The 18668-nt window shown below is 49.6% G+C and overlaps 6 protein-coding genes; 3 read left to right on the top strand and 3 right to left on the bottom strand.

The window, feature by feature from the left end:
- Positions 1–552: 552 nt before the first annotated feature.
- FFUJ_00642 (uncharacterized protein) lies at positions 553–1189 on the top strand (the record flags this gene model as incomplete). XM_023572785.1 has 3 exons in its annotated part: positions 553–800; positions 845–1035; positions 1095–1189. 3 exons carry the CDS (start codon positions 553–555, stop codon positions 1187–1189), a joined length of 534 nt encoding a protein of 177 aa, XP_023424853.1.
- Positions 1190–2529: 1340 nt separating this feature from the next.
- Positions 2530–6134, top strand: FFUJ_00641 (uncharacterized protein; the record flags this gene model as incomplete). XM_023572796.1 has 7 exons in its annotated part: positions 2530–2790; positions 2844–2929; positions 2988–3548; positions 3599–3879; positions 3941–4469; positions 5309–5813; positions 5871–6134. The coding sequence occupies 7 exons, from the start codon at positions 2530–2532 to the stop codon at positions 6132–6134; spliced, it is 2487 nt and encodes an 828-aa protein (XP_023424854.1).
- A 354-nt stretch (positions 6135–6488) lies between these two features.
- Positions 6489–9185, bottom strand: FFUJ_00640 (related to ATP dependent RNA helicase; the record flags this gene model as incomplete). The annotated part of the gene is made up of 1 exon (XM_023572807.1): positions 6489–9185. One exon carries the CDS (start codon positions 9183–9185, stop codon positions 6489–6491), a length of 2697 nt encoding a protein of 898 aa, XP_023424855.1.
- Positions 9186–9808: 623 nt separating this feature from the next.
- FFUJ_00639 (probable to N-acetylglucosaminyltransferase SPT14) lies at positions 9809–11368 on the top strand (the record flags this gene model as incomplete). XM_023572818.1 has 2 exons in its annotated part: positions 9809–10290; positions 10345–11368. 2 exons carry the CDS (start codon positions 9809–9811, stop codon positions 11366–11368), a joined length of 1506 nt encoding a protein of 501 aa, XP_023424856.1.
- Positions 11369–11670: 302 nt separating this feature from the next.
- FFUJ_00638 (related to tpa inducible protein) lies at positions 11671–14763 on the bottom strand (the record flags this gene model as incomplete). The annotated part of the gene is made up of 1 exon (XM_023572829.1): positions 11671–14763. One exon carries the CDS (start codon positions 14761–14763, stop codon positions 11671–11673), a length of 3093 nt encoding a protein of 1030 aa, XP_023424857.1.
- An 831-nt stretch (positions 14764–15594) lies between these two features.
- Positions 15595–18654, bottom strand: FFUJ_00637 (related to transcriptional repressor rco-1; the record flags this gene model as incomplete). Its single annotated transcript, XM_023572840.1, has 1 exon — positions 15595–18654. The coding sequence occupies one exon, from the start codon at positions 18652–18654 to the stop codon at positions 15595–15597; it is 3060 nt and encodes a 1019-aa protein (XP_023424858.1).
- Positions 18655–18668: the final 14 nt, after the last annotated feature.

Genomic DNA, 18668 nt, shown 5'->3' on the forward strand with positions numbered 1-18668 from the left:
ATCTACCGCAAGGGGGCATGCGCGGCCTTAAAGAGCGTCTATTGACTTACCAACTCACCAATCAACCCGAAAGGGGGGCTTCTGCGGCCTTGAAGAGCTTATTTTCACTAAACTACAACTCAAACATCTCCCTCATCTATCATACCAGGTACCTCGAATAAGCAAAGACCTGCGCCTTTGACTATTTGACACATTCGGCATATGGTGTCCGTACCTACCTTTCAAATCCTGGACTGTGCCAGGTTCCCTCCCTTACCTTTATGCCTTTCAACAACAACCTACCTATGCACTTGACCCAAAAGTTTCGTGCCATGGCTTCCTTCAGGTGCCCGTATCTTATTCTCTCCGCCAAGCGGCTCTTCCTTCCTTCCAAGGAGATGAGCCTGCCTCAAGCTTTGTTTTCTCATGGCTTCCATCAATTTTCTCTCCTCTTTGCTCTCCCCATCAAACTTCTTCTCGTTTCATCATCCATCTCGCACCCTTCTCTATCATCCTCACCTCACACTCACTCCTCCACCTTGATCGTCCCTGGCACCACTCATTTGGGCCATGATGCAGGTCTTCACAGGCAACGGTCATTCCAATCGTGATCATGTTACGCCAGAATATCCTAGCTCTGTATCCCAGAAGCGAAAAACTACTTCTGAAAGCGCCAGTAAAACGACAACCGAGGACTTAGCTCGATATGAGAGTGACATTGCTAAAATGGTTCCTCTTACTGGAGTTTCCGGATCTGATGATCAGAAAGACTTCTCGTGTGAAAGGTTCGGCACTTTTCGCAAACAGAGTTTGAAACAAGAGTGAGCTCTATCGTCACAAATTTGTATTTCGCTAACCAGTTCAGCCTGAAAGACACACCAACCTGCCATGACCTGGCGCTTTTCATTCGATACACATCTGGAAAAGTGAAAGGACAAAGCGATGATGGTGCCACTCAGCATGAATATGTGCCCGTCGGTCTGTCACTCGTCCAGAAGAATCTCAAATTCCGATACAAAGATTTGATCATTAATCAACATGAAGCGATCAGGATAGGTGAGTCAATCAACATATATGTTCTACTCTACTTGATTTCACTGACCATTTACTACCAGAATTCACTTTCGTTGACCTCTTGGAGGAAGAATACTCACTTGATATCCTCGCAACCGCAACTATAGGGTTACTAGTGAAATCGTTGGCTTCATGATCAAAGCTATGCTTCAAGACGGTATGAGGAAAGGAACCTTATTATGGGACGTCCTCATCATGAAGGCATTGTCACTTCTGTTACAGTCAATGACTGGAGCCAGGGCTGGTCCCTACTTGATTCAACCACAGAAAAGTATGCCTGTATCGTGATGGATGGCATGTTCAGAAAAGGGTCTCTAATCCAGTCCAGCTACCTACTTCCGACATACTTCACATAACTGCCAAAATTTAACATCCTCGAAAGAAGACCCCGGAGGCAGTCACCTGCGAGTGCATCGACCGTGGCCTGGATCCGACTCAGAGGGGTGATCGTATGTTGACTTCTCAAAGGTCAAGAAATGATTAGCGGAAGAACAGGCGAAACTCAATGACAAGTCTACTAATGACGCGGTGTTGTTGGCGGACTCTGAGGACATTGTTTATGCTCAGCACGACGCTTTCGTCGACCACTTTTCTCCTGGCTTATAGCTTCAGCCGGGAGCACCAGAAATCAGAAGATTCCAAAAACACAATACCTCTTGAGGAGACCTGTCGAAATCCTTGCGAAGTACATACTCACCTTTGAAGCCGATACGTGGTACTCGGATTTCCTCCGTTCGAGGCATTCAGGATTCGGTGTCCCAAATAGACCAAACCGCTGTGCATCTGACATGCTTTGTTATCTGCAGTGTTCACTTGATAGCTGCATTTCAGCGCGGGGGTCGCGTCATGAACAACCACTCGAATTGCTTTGTGGAAGCTTGCGAACCATTATGCTGTCGCCTCACCTGCTGCAGCATATTGATAGGCGCTGAAGAAACCCAAAACGGCATCGTCTTGTTTACAACTGACGCCAAATTGAGGCTTTCGATTCGTTGAATTGATCTGATGTGTTGACAAGTAAGTCATACATGTAACATGACACACATACTCGACTTACCTGCATGAGAGTTGAGGTACTCAATAGCCCACTGGTGCCCGCGAGATCACTCCTCCTGGCCATTCACGAAGCTTCTGAATGGTTGTCATCCAATATAATTCCAGCTCCAGATGAGTCCTATCAGTGTGCGATCTCACTCGGAGAAGCCACATCCGGCTTTGCGGAGTTCGCAATTGCGGGAGATTGAATGTGAAAGGACTATCGTGAGGCTCTCACCAACTATTTAAACGTCACAATCCCCGTCTTTGTGCCCGCCAGACTTTTGTTCCATGAAGATTGTTTTGAGACACTTTATCTTCAAAATCAGGCAAAATTCCATTCAAAGCCCTCCTGGACACTGTTTATTTGCAACAACAAAGTCACGCATCAACTGAGCTAGAACTAAATATGCAAATGAATCAATCAGCCAACTTTTGATAATGCCCTCTGTGGTGGACAAAGCAAGTCAATTCTCCTTGCAACACAAACGCTACGCCTTCGCAAACCGATACCTTGCAGGAAAGAAACGTTTCACAAAACTCTGCCATCAATTCAACTTCTCCTCCTTGATTCAACACCGTCGTCTGGTTTACCAGCGATCGGATATGCCTCAGCAAGATTCGGAAGAACAAGTCTTTGTAGCTAGAAACAAGAGGTCTTCCGCATCACCCGAACACACTCAAAGTCACCACTCTCAACAAGTACCACACACTCTCACTTCAAATTGTTGGGCATGTACTGACTGTGCCTCCAGAATCCTTCAAGTGGTGGATCAACTAAGCCCCGGGCCAGCAACGACCAGGAGAGCGGTCAGGGCCGTCGAGGTTCGCCTGGCGCTCAGTAAGTCATTGTCATATCAAAGTCCATCTTCATGATGAGGCCACTGACATGACAAAAGGCGCGGTCAAGACAATTCACCCACTGCAAGAATCCGTCGCGAGGCCATAGAAAAGTGTGAAAAGCTTCTCAACGTGCCCTTTCCTCACAGCGTTGAAGTGCAAGCCGCCGATCACAGTCAATCCGACGTCGAGCCCACGAACCCGTCGGCGGCCTACCTGGACTACTGCATCAACAAAGAACTGAGACGGCGTAAACAGAATATCGTTGATAATTTGATGGCTGCAATCTCGGAATGTGTTGAAAGAAGACTGGAAGCACTCGAGGAAGAGTGTGAGCATACTTCCGGATCACATAGTTCGCGTCCTTTTCAGTCAGGAAAACACATACCCCAGTCAGCCGGTCAAAAGAGATCCAAAGGTCAGAGTGGCAGAGACGAAAGTGAGAATGAGGACGAAGGAGACGACAAGTTCCGTAGAAAGAAGGATAACAAGAGGACAAAAACCACAAAGGACGACTCTCGCCCTCGGTTTGCTTGTCCTTACCATCAAAGAGACCCTAAGAGATTCGGAACTGAGAGAACATGCTGTGGCCCGGGGTGGCTTGAAATCGGCCGAGTAAAGTGAGTCAACTTACCCCTTAACTAGGCAACTGACTGACAGTGGTATCTAGGGAACATCTCGAGCGAAGACATAGTCTGTCTCCGCATCAATGCAATCGATGCCTTCGCAGGTTTGACGATGAGAAAGATCTAAAGGAGCATCAACGGATGACGACACCGTGCCCAGTGAAAGAGACAAGCAGCCTGAAGCGAAATCTTCTGGATGGCTACGACGAGGACCAAGCAAAGAAACTGAAAACGAGAGTGAGGATGAACCCCGTTGAGAAGTGGAGGGAGTGGTATTGTGCTCTATTTGATGTCAAGCCTGATTCTCCTGACATTCCTTCACCTTGTAAGTTACAAGATCTGTTCCCCAAACACCCTAAAATATACAAAGACTGAGTCATCCCAAGATTATGATCCTTCACTCTCAACCACTCGGGCGTCAGCCGTCAAGGTCGAAAACCCTGAGGAATGGCGTGACTACTGGATCAAGGCAAAGCCAGCAATTGAACACCAAGTCGCCATGGTAGTAGAAGATGCATTCAACGACTGGGAACCCCAAATGAAGGTGACTGTCATGGAACGTCTGCAAGAGCTGCCACGCATAATTGCAGATAAGCTTCCTTTCCCAGGACTCAGCCCAGAGGAGACGTCCACAGCAGCTGACGATTTTGGGCTTTACTCCTGCTTGGACTGTTATTCATTTGCCCCAGAAGACTTGGGAGAGGAACCTTTCGACTTTCAAGCCATAGACGACGGGGCTATGCTGAATAACTCGGCAACGTTTGATATGAATGAGTCCACGGACTCCTCAGACGCATATCAAGCCAGTGACAGCTCGGCCACGTCTCTGGGAGACGATGCAGCATACCAACAATTCGACTACAAAGCAGCAATGATGCCAAATAGCATTGATCTTAGTCTTCCAAGTAATGGCGGGTATTACTAACATCTGAGCTTGTATCATGAGCTATCTCCGTCAGTTCGGACCTTCTTTCATGTTTTTCACATCCTGTTTATGTCCTTTCTATGTTCCTTCATAACAAGAAACCAATGAATCAATCTCCTCTTACGTCTCTTTTGTCTACATTATATGATACTGATGCATTCTTTCGCAAGCCCAACCTCGCGAGATTTCACATTCGCTTTGGCAGTCATAACCAGCTCAGTGGAAAACGGGCATGAAACCTGTCTCATATGTGGGAGTGTAAATTTATTATTTTTGCAATGCTATATGTACTACAGAGCTAGTTGTGCTGAAATAACTCCCTTTGTGCAACACAATATACCTCATCTGTAGGTGAAACAACCCTTAGTAGAGTCAAAAGGCAAAGCAATCAAGCACTGTATATGCATGCAACTGACTTAAATAAGACTAGAATTCGTGACACATCATGTTCAGGCTTAGCAGGTAAGATAAGAGAGACATCCGTCCATCATTTCTGGGCAACCACCTCCCCGGTAGGCCTCCCGCATGAAGGCGGGGAAGGCCTTCGTCATTGATTAGACGGTTAAAAGAAACATCATCCTGTAAATCCTTCTTTTCAATTCCATACTCATTTGCATCTTCCGCCTTGAATTTAGCTGCTTGAGTACGAGGAACAACAACATGATCCACCCCACAGTTCTATACTTGATGGTAGGGCAATCATTGAGCACATCGGGACTTTAATAATCTATGACTGACCAAGTCCCTTAGCTCAGCCTTGTGCTGCTCATAATAGCAATGTGAGCCTCAGTCGAGTCAGGTTAGTAGGTGAGGTCTGACTCTTGTATAGAATCGTGCACGTCCGCAGTTCGAACCTCTCACTCGCTATCTCGCCAACCCTGTCAATTCTTACACTGATTCTCCCGATTCTGGGGTTTCTTAACACAGCTTTCTATCCTAGTATCAGCCGTACTACCAAGTCGTCTTCTAGCGGCATAGCCAAGCTAGCTCCTTTGATTGTCCAGGTTCTTCAAGCTCTTATCACCACCATCCTGGCAACATTACTTCTAGAGCGCGTAGTGCCATCAGAAATGACGGGATGCATGCTCGATAAAAAGTGGATGGATATGTTTCGTGCTCATGATGCAAGCAGCATAAGACGTATTCAGGATGCGTTTGACTGCTGCGGGTTGAACTCAATCCGAGACCGAGCTTATCCTTTTCCAAATACAGCGCCCAGCAGCTGTGCCGAAACATATGGAAGAACAAGTCCCTGCCGTGAACCTTGGTCAGGAGCCTTGCAGACACTATCATTGTTGGACTTCTCTGTCGTCCTCGGTGTTGGGCTGATCCAGGTATGTTGAAACCGAACTTCTAGGTTCCTAAGGTTCATATACTGATGTAAAGTCAAGATACTAGGACTCCTCCTAGCCAAAAAGGATTCCAGCTGGTTGGGTAACTGGCGATACCATGACCATGGACAATCAGAACAGCATCGCGATGGCCGCCGCCCTTTACTGATCGACAGGGAGAGAGACGTAATCGAGGAGGAAGAGACTACCTCTGAGCGTCCAGAGAGGCCATCACCGGGTTACGGGAGTGTACAAGAGAATGAATCGGGTCCTAGAGTCGTGCCATCGGCCGTGATCGAACGGAACAACTGGAGCGAGGATTAAGTTGACGCCATGAAAGCACAACCGAGTTCGAGGGACCAAAATATGAAGCGTCAATGAGGTAAATGGGTTAAATGGGTGGATGCCAATTCTGGCGTATTGCCAACTGTGATTAAGGATTTGTAACGACGTAGTATATATTCTTTGACCGCCTGCCTGTATGCTCACAATCAGCCTTTGAGTTAGGCAGTCAGAAATAGATCACCAGCCAAAGCGAATTGGCACGGGATCATCATGAGAAATAAATCTGAGTGGGTATTGAAAATTAGATATCTCAGGCATGTCCATATTCTGACATGTAAGCCGTAAGGCAACCCATAGTGCTGGTATCTAGCGGTGTCTATAGTGTATGATCGGTTACCTTCCTGCTTCCTTACCCAGCTTCTCCAAAGCAGCCTCATAGCCTTCCACTCTCTGTTCGTCGATTTCTTCAATCCTTGTTCGCTCAACTTTTTGAGCTCTCTTAACTCCAGCTCCCTTGGCAATCTTGCCCCAGAACCAACCACTCTCATCATCGCCAACTAGTGTCCATGCGCATCCTGGCCTTCCAGCTCGAGCTGTTCGACCGACTCGATGAACATAGCCGGCTACACTAGGCGGTAGGTCGTAGTTGATTACGTGGTCAAGGCTGGGAAGGTCGATACCACGGGCAACAAGGTCGGAGGCTATGAGGAGGCGAATGGGAGACGAGGCAGTAGAGAAGGCCCGGAGAGTCTTGCGACGGATGTGTGTTGGTGTGGTTGACGTAAGTGTGCCAATGTGGTCTGCCAAGGAGGGATCCAAGAGGGCGAGTAGCCGTGACAAACGAAGTGCAGATTCGTTGGACTTTGTGAAGATAAGAGAAATAGGGATGTGAGACTTGAGTGTGCGTCCTGAGACCTTGAGTTTGGTATTGGTGTCTTTGTCAGAATCCGAGTCAGAAGATGTGTCCGAGCTTGTGTCAGAAGTAGCATCAGAGTCAGAGTCGGAGTCGGAACTGGAGCTTGAGTCAGAACTAGTAGCCGAATCTTCAGCTTCTTCCGCCTTGGGCTCCTCTGCGTCTTTGTTAGGGCTTGCCATAAGCATGTCCTGGCTGCGGAGTAGATCAAGCAAGTAGAGGGGCTTGAGATTGGTGTCGTGCACTCTAATCGCATGCTCTTTCAACGACACGGGCAGAGAATGCTCAGCAATCTGGATGTCGCCATCGTTCTCCAGGACAATCAATCGTGGTCTTTGCAGACCTAAGTGGTTGAGAAGACTCAGATCTCTTGTGAGCGTGGCACTCAGAATGACCTTACGAACACCAGAAAAGTCCATATCATGGAAGTCTCGTGCGGTAAACTTATCGATGCGGAACTTTTCCATAACGAGGTCAAGCCAGCCTTGGAAGCTCTGAGCAAGTAGCTTATCCGCCTCATCAACTACCAGCCATCGAACGTAATCCAAGTTGAAGCCCCTTGTTTGTTCCATATGCTCAACCAATCGTCCAGGAGTGCATATCAGAATATCTATTTTGGAAATGTAATCAACCACATATCCGTTCATGTGGCTTAATCGAGGATCTGTGTCCTCCATATCAAGATCTTGGAGACTTTCTGATGCCGAAAGGCCCCACTTCAGCTGTTTTCGACGTTGCGTCTCTTCTTTCAGCTTCTTGTATGTATCAGGGTCATATCGAAGCTCCTGATCCATAAAGGCCTTCTGCTCAGCCTCGAGTGACTGACTACCGATGGCGATGCCCACTCGCACTCTTTTTCGATCACCACCATCGAATGCTCTAGCGCATAGCTCAAAGGTCTCTTGGGCTTGCTTGACCAGTTCACGTGTTGGTAGCACTACTAGCGCACGCAGCCTCGTGAGACATCCTTGGCTGATATCTCGTACAACGGGCAGGGCATAAGCTAGTGTCTTACCAGAACCGGTCGCGGCAGATATAAGCACATCTCCGCGTTGCTTACTTGTTGGCAGTAGGAGAGGAATAGCAGCAGTCTGCACAGCGAAGGCATCCCGGAATCCCTTCTCCTCTAATACTCGACAAGCCTTGGGTATGATGTCCAGTTCAGCAAAGGGTGTGTGTGTGTCTTGAGAGACACGGATAGGATCCTCGAGCCAAGAGGGAAGAATCTTGTAGTTTGGCTTTGAGGTCGTCAGAGAGCTAACCGGCTCTGGTTGAGGCAAAGGTTCGAGGCCGTGTAATTCGCCCTGATCCTCTTCATCCTGTTCGTCCGCGGGCAGCTCACTGGCAAGCTTAAGAGACTTCTCTAGCTTGCTCATGACCGTCTTGTGGCGTTGGTTTGTCTGTAGTTCATCTTCTTGTTCCTCTGCTGGCTCAGTTTCCTTTCCCTTCTTTTTCTTTTCCCTGCGCTTCCGTCTTTTATCTTCCTCGTCTGCCGCTGGTTCGGTAGGTTCAGGCATATTCTCAATGGGTTCTGCCGCGTCGGTCATGGATACATCCTCGTTGCGATCGTCGTCCTTGGGAACAGGTCTGTGAGGAACTTCTGATTCTTGCTCTTCATTCTTTGACTTCCTCTTCCTCTTCTCTTTCTTTTCCTTCACTTCTCTTTTCGGCTTTTCCTTGTCCTTTGCAGAATCCTCGTCCATAGTCTGGCTCTCTTCCGGGGTTGCGTCTGCTTCCTTGGATGTGGCCTCGGGAGGCTCTTGCGCGGGCTTGGTACCGTCATCGTCACGTTCGTCATTGGCAGCTCCAGTTCTTCGCTTGCCTCTTCTGACCTTTTTCTTTTTTTTCGGCGCATCTTCTCCATCCCTATGTGAAGTCGGCTCTTCTGTCTTGGGCTTCTTGCTATCAGGACCTGGTGTCCCTTTGCTCTCCTCCGAAGTATCTAATTTGCGCTTGGTATTTGTGGGCGGTGCGTCATCAAAGTATTGGACTTGAGGAGTCTCTATGTGCATGGACTGAGCTACGGGCTTTGCGCTCGGAGGGACGTATCGCGAAAACCCGAAGGCATTCGTTGCAGTAGTAGGAGCAGAGTTGTTTGTAGATTTTGATGACGAGTGAGGAGGACCAGCATTCGAATTGCTTCCACCCTTAGAGGGAGGTATATATCTGGCGTACATTTTTCTCGAAAATGCTGTGTAGAATTAATCGCGATGGAGGGGCCGAAGTGCTTCAATTCCCAAATTTTTGGACAGTTCCTGGTCTTCGTGAGGTTCTGCCGTCTCACACCGCTAAAATTATAAACTGATCCGCTTATTGGAAGAGTGGAGGAAACGCTTGAGCAAAACAGGTTAGTCTGATGTTTCTATCAGAACAGCCCAAGCTCGTGCAGAGGTGGCTTCAGTGTTTGGAATTTACCTTCTTTTATTAATCGATATCTTCGTTTCATTACCGACATGATATACGGAATATGAAATATCTTGAAAAATATCGTTGATATCTTTCAATTAATAGAGATTGCTCTTTCTTTTGTAATACCCCCAAGTCGGTACTTAGTTAGTGGCCCAGCGACTCCACTGGTATGCTTGCACCTTGCTCAGCTCGCTCAAGCATTGAACTTACTCTGTATATAGTTGCTTTTATGTACAAGTTGAGACAAGACAGATATCTCATCACAATAGCTAATTCACAAAAGTCGTCAATCAAGCACAAATGTTATAAGCTCAGCAAGTGCTGACCTTGGTACACACTCAATCAAAATTCTAGTCATGCTGCATCCCCCTTTTCATCCTCAACCGCCATCATGACACGCCGCACGTACAATATCGCCATGGTCAGCGACTTCTTCTTCCCGCAACCAGGAGGCATCGAATCTCACATTTACCAACTCGCTACGAAGCTTGTCGACCGTGGTCACAAAGTCATCATCATAACTCATGCCTACGACGACCGCAAGGGCGTGCGGTACCTCACCAACGGCGTCAAGGTCTATCACGTTCCTTTCCTCGTCATCTACCGTTCAGCAACGTTTCCAACCGTCTTTTCATTCTTCCCCATCTTCAGAAATATTTGCATTCGTGAGCGCATCGAGATTGTGCATGGCCATGGCAGCCTCAGCAGTCTATGCCATGAAGCTATCTTGCATGCTCGTACCATGGGGTTACGTACTGTTTTCACGGATCACTCACTCTTTGGCTTTGCCGACGCTGGAACAATTCTCACAAACAAGCTCCTCAAGTTTACTTTGAGTGATGTTGATCACAGCATATGTGTCAGCCATACATGGTAAGATAGCAACCCATTGAACGAAGTATACCAGTGTTTGTTGACGAGTCTCAGTAAGGAGAACACGGTCCTTCGCGCATCACTCGACCCAGTCATGGTTTCTGTGATACCAAACGCTGTTGTTGCAGAGAACTTTCGTCCTAAGGATGTCCCAGCGTCGCCATCTCCCCAAGCCACGAGTTTTGGCTCAGAAGGACCAGTCTATCCTCCACCTCAGCGCATCGGACCTCGCGATACCATCACAATCGTTGTTATTTCACGCTTATTCTACAATAAAGGCACTGATCTCCTCATTGCCTCTATTCCTCGCGTGTTGGAAAATCATCCAAACACCCGCTTTATCATTGCAGGCTCCGGCCCTAAAGCCATCGACCTCGAACAAATGATCGAAACAAACGTGCTCCAGGATCGTGTCGAGATGCTCGGTCCCATCCGTCACGAAGAAGTCAGAGACGTTATGGTTCGAGGCCACATCTACCTCCACCCATCTCTGACCGAGGCTTTCGGAACTGTCATTGTTGAAGCCGCCAGCTGCGGCCTTTATGTCGTGTGTACACAGGTTGGCGGCATCCCAGAGGTCCTCCCCTCGCATATGACGACGTTCGCCAAACCAGAAGAAGACGATATCGTCCTCGCCACAAGCAAAGCCATCAGTGCGATGCGTGCTGGAAAGATTCGTACCGAGAAATTCCACGAACAAGTCAAAAAGATGTACTCATGGCAAAATGTCGCTCTGCGCACGGAGCGCGTTTACGACGGCATTTCGGGCACCATCCCTGAGGACGAGTTCTACGGTGTTGACACATCAGGCTACGGTAGCCGTATACGCAATTTTGCTCTTATAGATCGTCTGAAGCGCTACTATGGTTGTGGTATCTGGGCCGGAAAGCTCTTCTGTCTTTGTTGCGTTGTGGATTACCTCTTTTTTCTGTTCCTAGAGTGGTGGTTTCCGAGGGACAACATCGATATATGCCCAGACTGGCCTCGCAAGAGACCTGCCGATGATGATGCAAGTTCCAAGAAGGGGGCACATAGTAATCGGTCAAGCACATCACTAGGGGCTTCGAAGCTCGAATAATTCAAGCACTCTCGACCTGATGGTGGCATGATGCCACATGAATATGGTAAAGGCGCAGGGAGTTTGCCGCAGTGTGACCGGGCATATCACTGACCCATGACAAGGGAATGAATTACGCATAAAAGAGGTCATGGCCAAAGTGACATGAGTCTGGATCGGTTGGTGATTATCAAGGGGCTAGCTATTCTAGACGCTGTACACAATAATAACAAAAATTACATGCTGCTTCCCTTTACAGTTAGTGAAGCCTACATCCAAAGTTAAGATATAATGGCCTTTCAAAATGGTGCGAATCAGGACGATCAGCCCCGGGCACCTATGCGACGCCTTTTGGCTGTTCCAGTCTCACGTTCACCCTCATCTTCGTCGTCGCCCGTTTCCTCAGCGGGTGTAGCGACGCTAGCTGGACGAACAGCCGAAGGCGGAGGCGCGCTACGCTCCTTTTCAGCACTTCGTAGATCACCCAAGAGCTTTTCGACCTCAACAAACATGCTGCGGGTATTTTTTACAACGCCATTCTCGTCGAGGCGGTAGCCCACTACTTCTTCCTCCTCCTCGTCCTGAGAGCGTTTCATAAAGCCAGGCCCAGGACCGCGATCGGGATCAGCATTGTACATAATGGCATTGCAGAACATGTGGACAAGTTCGCGCTCAAGTTGGGCACTGTTGATTATGCCTTTTGGAGGAACAAGCTCGTCGGATATAGGTAGCCACACGTGCGCAGTACCAGGATCACCGCCGGGAAGACTGGCTGCAGCCTGAACAGCCGCCTTGTTCCCATGCTTGATAGCAGCCCGGATGGATGTTATATCTTGAGGCTGCAGCACAATCTGGCGATAATTTGGCGCGTCCTTCTCACGGAGCCTGGTGGCAAACATGTTCGCATCCCGGTGGCTAGAAATCTGATCCAGAGCAGATGACGAAACTTTGGTGAACCCTCGTGTCCAAAGAACTTGAGTTGTCTCGGGTGGTGGATTGACTGGTGTAATTTGTCTTTTTCGTTTATGGAGGCGCGAAGAGACACTACCAGGAGTCATGATCTGTGGCCGGCCAGGGACGCTCTCATCGGCGGTAGTATCGCCTGTGTCTTCGGTGGGTCGAGGTGTAGCATCTTCATCCTTAATTTTGGGTGCTGATTCACTTGTTTGAGTCGGGGGCTCATCAGTATGAGAGAGGATAGATTGGCTTCGCCTGGATCGAGTGAGAGAAGGTGTGGAACTAACTGCACGAGCCTTCTGCCCGGCTCTGGCAGACCGGCCGCGTGCAGACTTGGAGACGGTCTGTTCGACTTTCGAGGCTGCTTTAGGCGCTTGTTTTCTTAAAGGTCTTGGTGTTGACCCAGCAGAGCTCGGTAACGTTGCAGGCTTTTGAGGAGGACTGACTGGCTCATAGGCCGGACTTTCAGGTGCCACGCTCATATGACTAGGACCCGGAGTAGACGGAGTGGAATGTGGAGCCCATTTTGTTCCAAACCCGTGAGTAACGTGAGTGGGTGTTGCTGAGATGGGCGTGTGCGGTGCCGATGGTACCCCAAGCTTCTTGACCGGAGTATTTAGAGCCTGGCGAATGATGTGGCTCAAAACGCCAGGTCGTTGAGGTTGATTAGCGTATTGTGACGATTGAGCCTTATCAACTTTAGATACCGGTGGCACAGGAGAGCTGACGGGTGACCCATGCTGAGGAGGTTGAGGTTGATATCCAGGCGGCCAACGTTGCTGGGGAGGGGCAATGGAGCCTGAAATTGCTGTAGGCGGAGCTGGGGAGCCTGCGGCAGTCTGTCGGACCTGCTGAGTCTGCCCTTGGGGGGGCTGGATAGGGCGAGGGTGTGGCACTGGCGTCGTGGAAGACGGACGGGCATGGAGTGTTTGGCCTCCGGGAGACTCTGCAACTGGCCGTGGAGGTGCCGGCTGTAAGGGAGGGGCTAGCTGACCAGCATGCTGTGGTGGTGCCAGGCCTGGCTTAGCGGAATTTGGCCGTGGCTTCTGTTGATGCTGTTGTGGCAAAGACTGAGGCAGAGCCTGAGCGATAGGTTGAGTTTGCGAAGATTGTTGAGCCTGAGCATGCTGTGCTTGTGCAGGCGTTTGGATTCTTTGGATTTGTTGAGTATGCTGTGTCGGCGTAGCGTGCTGAGCCCCAGGAGCGTGGGGGGCTGGCTGCGTTGATGGTGGTGGCGGCTGAATAACCTGGGGAGGGTGAGGGCGTTGTTGATGATGAGTTTGAGCTTGGGACTGTGCCTGAGGAGGTTGTGGAGCAATAGGATGTGACCGAGCCTGCTGGGGTGTTTGAGGATGAGATAATGGTTGAGCACCAGGTTTGGGAGAGAATTGAGCAGTTTGTTGTGGGTACCAATGCTGTTGCGATGGTACCTGCTGTGGGTGTTGTTGAGGATGTTGCTGTAGATGCTGTTGTTGCTGCGGTGGCGGAGGAGCTGTTGGTACTTGGGCAACGGGTGATTGAACCTGCCGAGGAGGGGGTGTAGCTGTTTGTGGCGGCTGATAAGGCTTCTCCCACTTCAGAGCAGCTCCTGAAGCCGCATTTCCATCCTTCAGCTTAGCCTCGATGTCTGGTCTGGGAGCAGGGCTCTGCTTAAGAGGTTGTGGCGCCTGTAATGGTCGTGGTGTTGTCTGAGGGACACCTGCTGGAGGCTGAAGCACCGACCCGGTAGAATTTGGCGGAGTTGGTGAGTTCGAAGGTCGGATCGATGCTGTTCCAGTAGGCATGTGGCTAGGCGGCGCAACTGTTGGTTGTTTATTGTGGGAGACAGGCGGTTTGGGTGGGATCACAGGCGTCTGTTGTGTTGGGCCTCTTCGAACTGGCGCCGCCGAGTTTGTTGCCATAGCAGGTGAGGATGTTGACCCATTAGGCGTAACAGAAGGCTTCTGATCACGAGCAGCAAGTACAGGTGTTCCATTCTGGCTCGCGACTCTAGCGCGTCGTTCTCGTTCACATCGCTCCATTGCTTGAATTTCCTTTTGGGATGTCTCGAAGCTGCGCTCATCATCTCGAATTTGCGCGACGGTATTATCCTTGTATCGCTCATATAGCCGATCAATAAGCGGGGGGATCTTGTCAACATGTTCGTAAATCTCCTTAAGCGTTGGCAAAGTTGGGTTCCCGAGCTTTCGTTTTCGCGAGTTCGGTGATGTCGTCGAATCGTCGGCCGCAGCCTTCTCATGCTCGCCCCTCAGTTCATCCCCCAAGAGTCGCAAAAAAAGATGTTGAAGCGCATCAGGTCTTAATCGTGCGGGATCATAAGTAGAACCCTCCTTGATGAGCGCGTTGTTGATGAGTTGCTCAGAGATACGCGCGAAGACCCCATTGTCGAATCCCTGAGCTACCAACGACTGGAATAATACCAGCGACTCGAGGGGCGTGTGGAAGGCTGGTTGATTCATGCCCCGCTGTCCACCTCGCCAGCTATCCAAGGGGCCTTCACGTCGAGCAAGAAGATGAACTGGCGCCACGGTCTATGGTACTCTAGTTAGGCGTCTGTCGCGACACAGGTATAGCTACGTCATGGTCGGGGTCCTCTCAATCAAACACGTACAGGCAACCTTAATCAGTAACTCCAGAACCGTCTATGGCGACCTCTAGGCCTTTCATCGGGTGCGTTGGGCTTCTTGGGCTTCTTGTTGCGAAACGCGCTCGATCGTCGAACCAATGGTGTAGTAATTTTTTGCTCGTCTGGGCGATCCCTCTGTTGGAATATCACGTGATTAAATCGCCGATAATGTTGATTGATGGTTGATTTCGATGATGCAGGGAAGAAAAATTGGGCTGAGTCCGTCCAAGCTGCATTGACGCTAAAGCCTGGTTGAGCACGTGATACCCCTGAACGCCAACACGCAAAAGGCGCGGCAAGCGATCCATGGAAACCGAGAGATATAATTTTTGGTCACTCAATATATCAACTTTACAAAAGCTTCACTAGAGTTTGTTGGTTAACGAGAGAAGAGTATTTGTGCGCCTGATCACGTCCATTGCGTTAGCAAGAAGTGCCGGTTTTGGCTATGATAAAGGATTATTTTATCCCTGACAAAGTAACAGTAAAACTCCAGACCCATGGTATCATATTGGAACTTGGCATCAAGATACACTCGATGCTTGCCTTAATCCCCCGCCGTCCAGCCCATAAAACCAGCACCATTTAACGCCATTGCCCTCTTAATCCAAGTATAACAAGAATAAATGAAAGCAGTCCTTCATAAGCAGGCAAGGACAAAACCTTAAGGAGAAAGCGAACTTGAGGATCCATTTATACTGCGTCTGGCCTCCTCATCCGGGCTATCTCCGTCTCGACTGTCTCCATCCTTTTCAGTTGGAGATCTTGGCTGGTAGCTGAGACGCAGCTTTTCGTCCAGCAATGTGACTAGTCTCTCCGAGTACTGATCGAGAAGACCACTGAGGACCGTCTCGTTCATGGCTCTGCTTCGAATAGCCCGGTCGCCGAGAGCTGCTGCCGTCAGCCGCAACTCCTGATCTAGCTCTGTCAGATTCTCTTGGCTAATCGGCTCTGAGGAAGCAAGCTTCTTCCTGTATGATCTAAGTTGACGGCAAGTTTGTTCTGTCGCCATATTCAACGAGCCAAAGCCTCGCAAGTTTGATGAGGATGCCTTTTTGCGTGCGCTTGTGCCTAGAGTTGGAAGAGAAGGTCGTCTGGTAACCTTTCCCTTTGGAGACACTGGGGGACTATTCCGCGGATCAGCAGAAGGTCGTCTTGACGGTGTATCTTCTGCCAATGTGCTACTAGGGCTTGTTGGAAGCCCTTGTGTAGGTGTTCTGACGCTAGCAGCCAGGTTGAATCGCGAAGTCCTCCGCTGTAGTGTTCGGGGTGGGGATCTCCGACCAGATGTCGGCGAAGGCCGTTGGAATTCAGCTAGCTCAGCCTTTGACAGGACCCTGCGAAGTGGCGGTCGTCCTGATACAGAGTCTTTGGCGGGCGATGGCTCTCTACTCGTGGAACCAGGCGGAGAATCGTTTAAATCCAGACCCCATATCATCATTGTTCCATCCGATGCGACACTCACAACCTTGCGGCTTCCATCATCATTTTCGATAAGGCAAACGCCGTTGATTGCTTCAGTGTGACCCCATTCTCGGTCCAAGAAGCTCCCTGTCTGGGCATCGTAGAGCCGAATGGATTTGTCTGTGTTTGATGTTCCGAGGAGGAAGTCTTGGTCTTTGGGAGGCCATTGTCCAAAACAGAGCGAGTCCAGAACAGCCGACTCGCCTTTTGTCTCGTCTTGACATTTGAAGCAAGAGATCTTGCGTCCCGTGTTGAGTTCATATTGGCAAATAGACCGATCTAGTAAAGAGACAAAGACAGTTCTTTGGCCCATGCCCAGAACCATTGAGCTAGGCGAGGCTCGGAGAGAAATTACTCTGGAAGGGATAGCGGCAACAGAGTCGGGATCACCCTCTTTTGTGATGATATCGTAAATTTGTAATGTTCGATCAAATGAACAGGTCAGCACCTTGTCTTCGGACGGAATCATAACCTGCACGACCTTCGCAGCGAACTCCAATGTCTGAAAATGCTCAATGGAGCCGCCTGCAGTCCTGTGGAAGAGCTGCGCAGTTCTGTCTCGTCCACAAGACGCCATGAGAAATTTGCCATCCCTGTCATAGACACTGACGGATCGACAATCAGCAGTATGTGCCTTGATGTCTAAAACGGGTTCCTTTGTGGCGATGTCCGTCATTCGTAGCACGCCCAGTCTATCGGCGGAAATAAGAAGTTTACCGTCATTCGTTGCCCGGGCGCATGTAAGTTGGTTGACCGAGTCCAGTTCGTTCTCTGGTTCAGTCATTCCAATCGGTACATCAATTGATGCTTGGACTTGACCCTCCAATGTCCAGAAGGAAACATTTCCAGAAACTGTCCATGTCAAAAACGAAGCGTTCAGATCATTTGGTCTCTCCAAGACCTGTATACCTGTAACAGACTGCCCATGACCAGGGATAGGAATGCTGGCCATTGCCTTGGTATTCTTGCCAGGCACATGGTCTGAGCTCCAGATGTCAATGGACTGTTGCGAATCAATGGTGACAAGCTTGTGTGTCAGAAAACCCAGGGCAACTTGTCCTGTAGGGCAGAATGTAGTCTCTTTTATACACGCGGACGGTGGTTGAGCATCCAAAACAGCTTCAATGTCAAGCACGGCAAAATGGCCATGTCTGCCACCAACGTAGGCAATATTGCCCTTGACAGCAATAGTCGAAATGAAGAAGTCCAAACCAAGGACCTTCTGCAATTTCATCTGCCTGTCGTCCTCCGCCATGATACATACACCACCCGTTTCCGAGCAAATGATGAGGCTAGAGTTTTTGACGACAGCAGCGCAAGTAAAAGTATCCTCCAAGAGAGGTCCTAGCAGGATGCTACGCCCTGGTAGGGTTCTTTGAGAGGGTGGAGTAGAGGCCGGCTGTTCACTGAAGAACTTCTGCTTCGTAGGCGAAATAGTTGGGCCATCATCAGGTTTCCACATCTTGACATGGCGAACGCCAAATGTGATGAGAGAATTGCCCATCCATACCATGTCTTTCACATATGACGTGCATCGGTTTTGTTTGTAAAGTCTAGCCGCGCCTGTTCGAGGGTCGACCTTCCAGATATAGAGAAATCCATCGTTTGCAGCTCCTAGAGACGCAAGATACTGGGTGTCTGCAGACCACGCAACGCAATTGACCCCGAAAGCATGTTCGCTGATCGAGATAAGAGGGCTGTCGGAAGAAGTATCGTGTAAGCTAAAAACCAGAACTCGTGGGGAGTATCCAGTCTCGCCAACAGCTAAATATTTTCCATCGCGGCTCAACGCAAGGCATGTTGCAGCCTTGATCCGTTCGCGACTTGTCCAGGTATTGCTAGGAGACTCGTTCCAGTCGGACGAAGTGTGTGGTGAGTTAGGGAACCGCGGGCCTACACGTCCCCGACTGTCGTTCGCCTTCGGTGTTCCCGAGGGCGTCGTGGGTGTGTTTTGAAAGGTTGCTACGGAATAGAGTGGGACGGCGGTCGGTCGAGCTCGGTAGAAACGTTGAGTGTGATTATCGCCATTAACATCCACCACCACAACAGCACCTCCAGCTATGTATGCAAAGACAGACGGGAGAGTATCGAACCCTGTTGGAGAGGAACATGTTGTGCCAATGACACGCTGGAGGGAGAGCTTCGAGGCATCGTGTGCGCGACCACGCATAGGCGACCTAGCGGACCTAGAAGGGCGAGCTAGAAAGGGAGAGTTGGAAGGCGTGAGTTTTAAACGACCGTTGGAAGGTGTCGCAGCCATGTTTCCTCCATTGA

The sequence above is a fragment of the Fusarium fujikuroi genome, chromosome FFUJ_chr01, assembly GCF_900079805.1.
Source record: "Fusarium fujikuroi IMI 58289 draft genome, chromosome FFUJ_chr01".
In the NCBI taxonomy this organism is placed as follows: Eukaryota; Fungi; Ascomycota; class Sordariomycetes; order Hypocreales; family Nectriaceae; genus Fusarium; species Fusarium fujikuroi.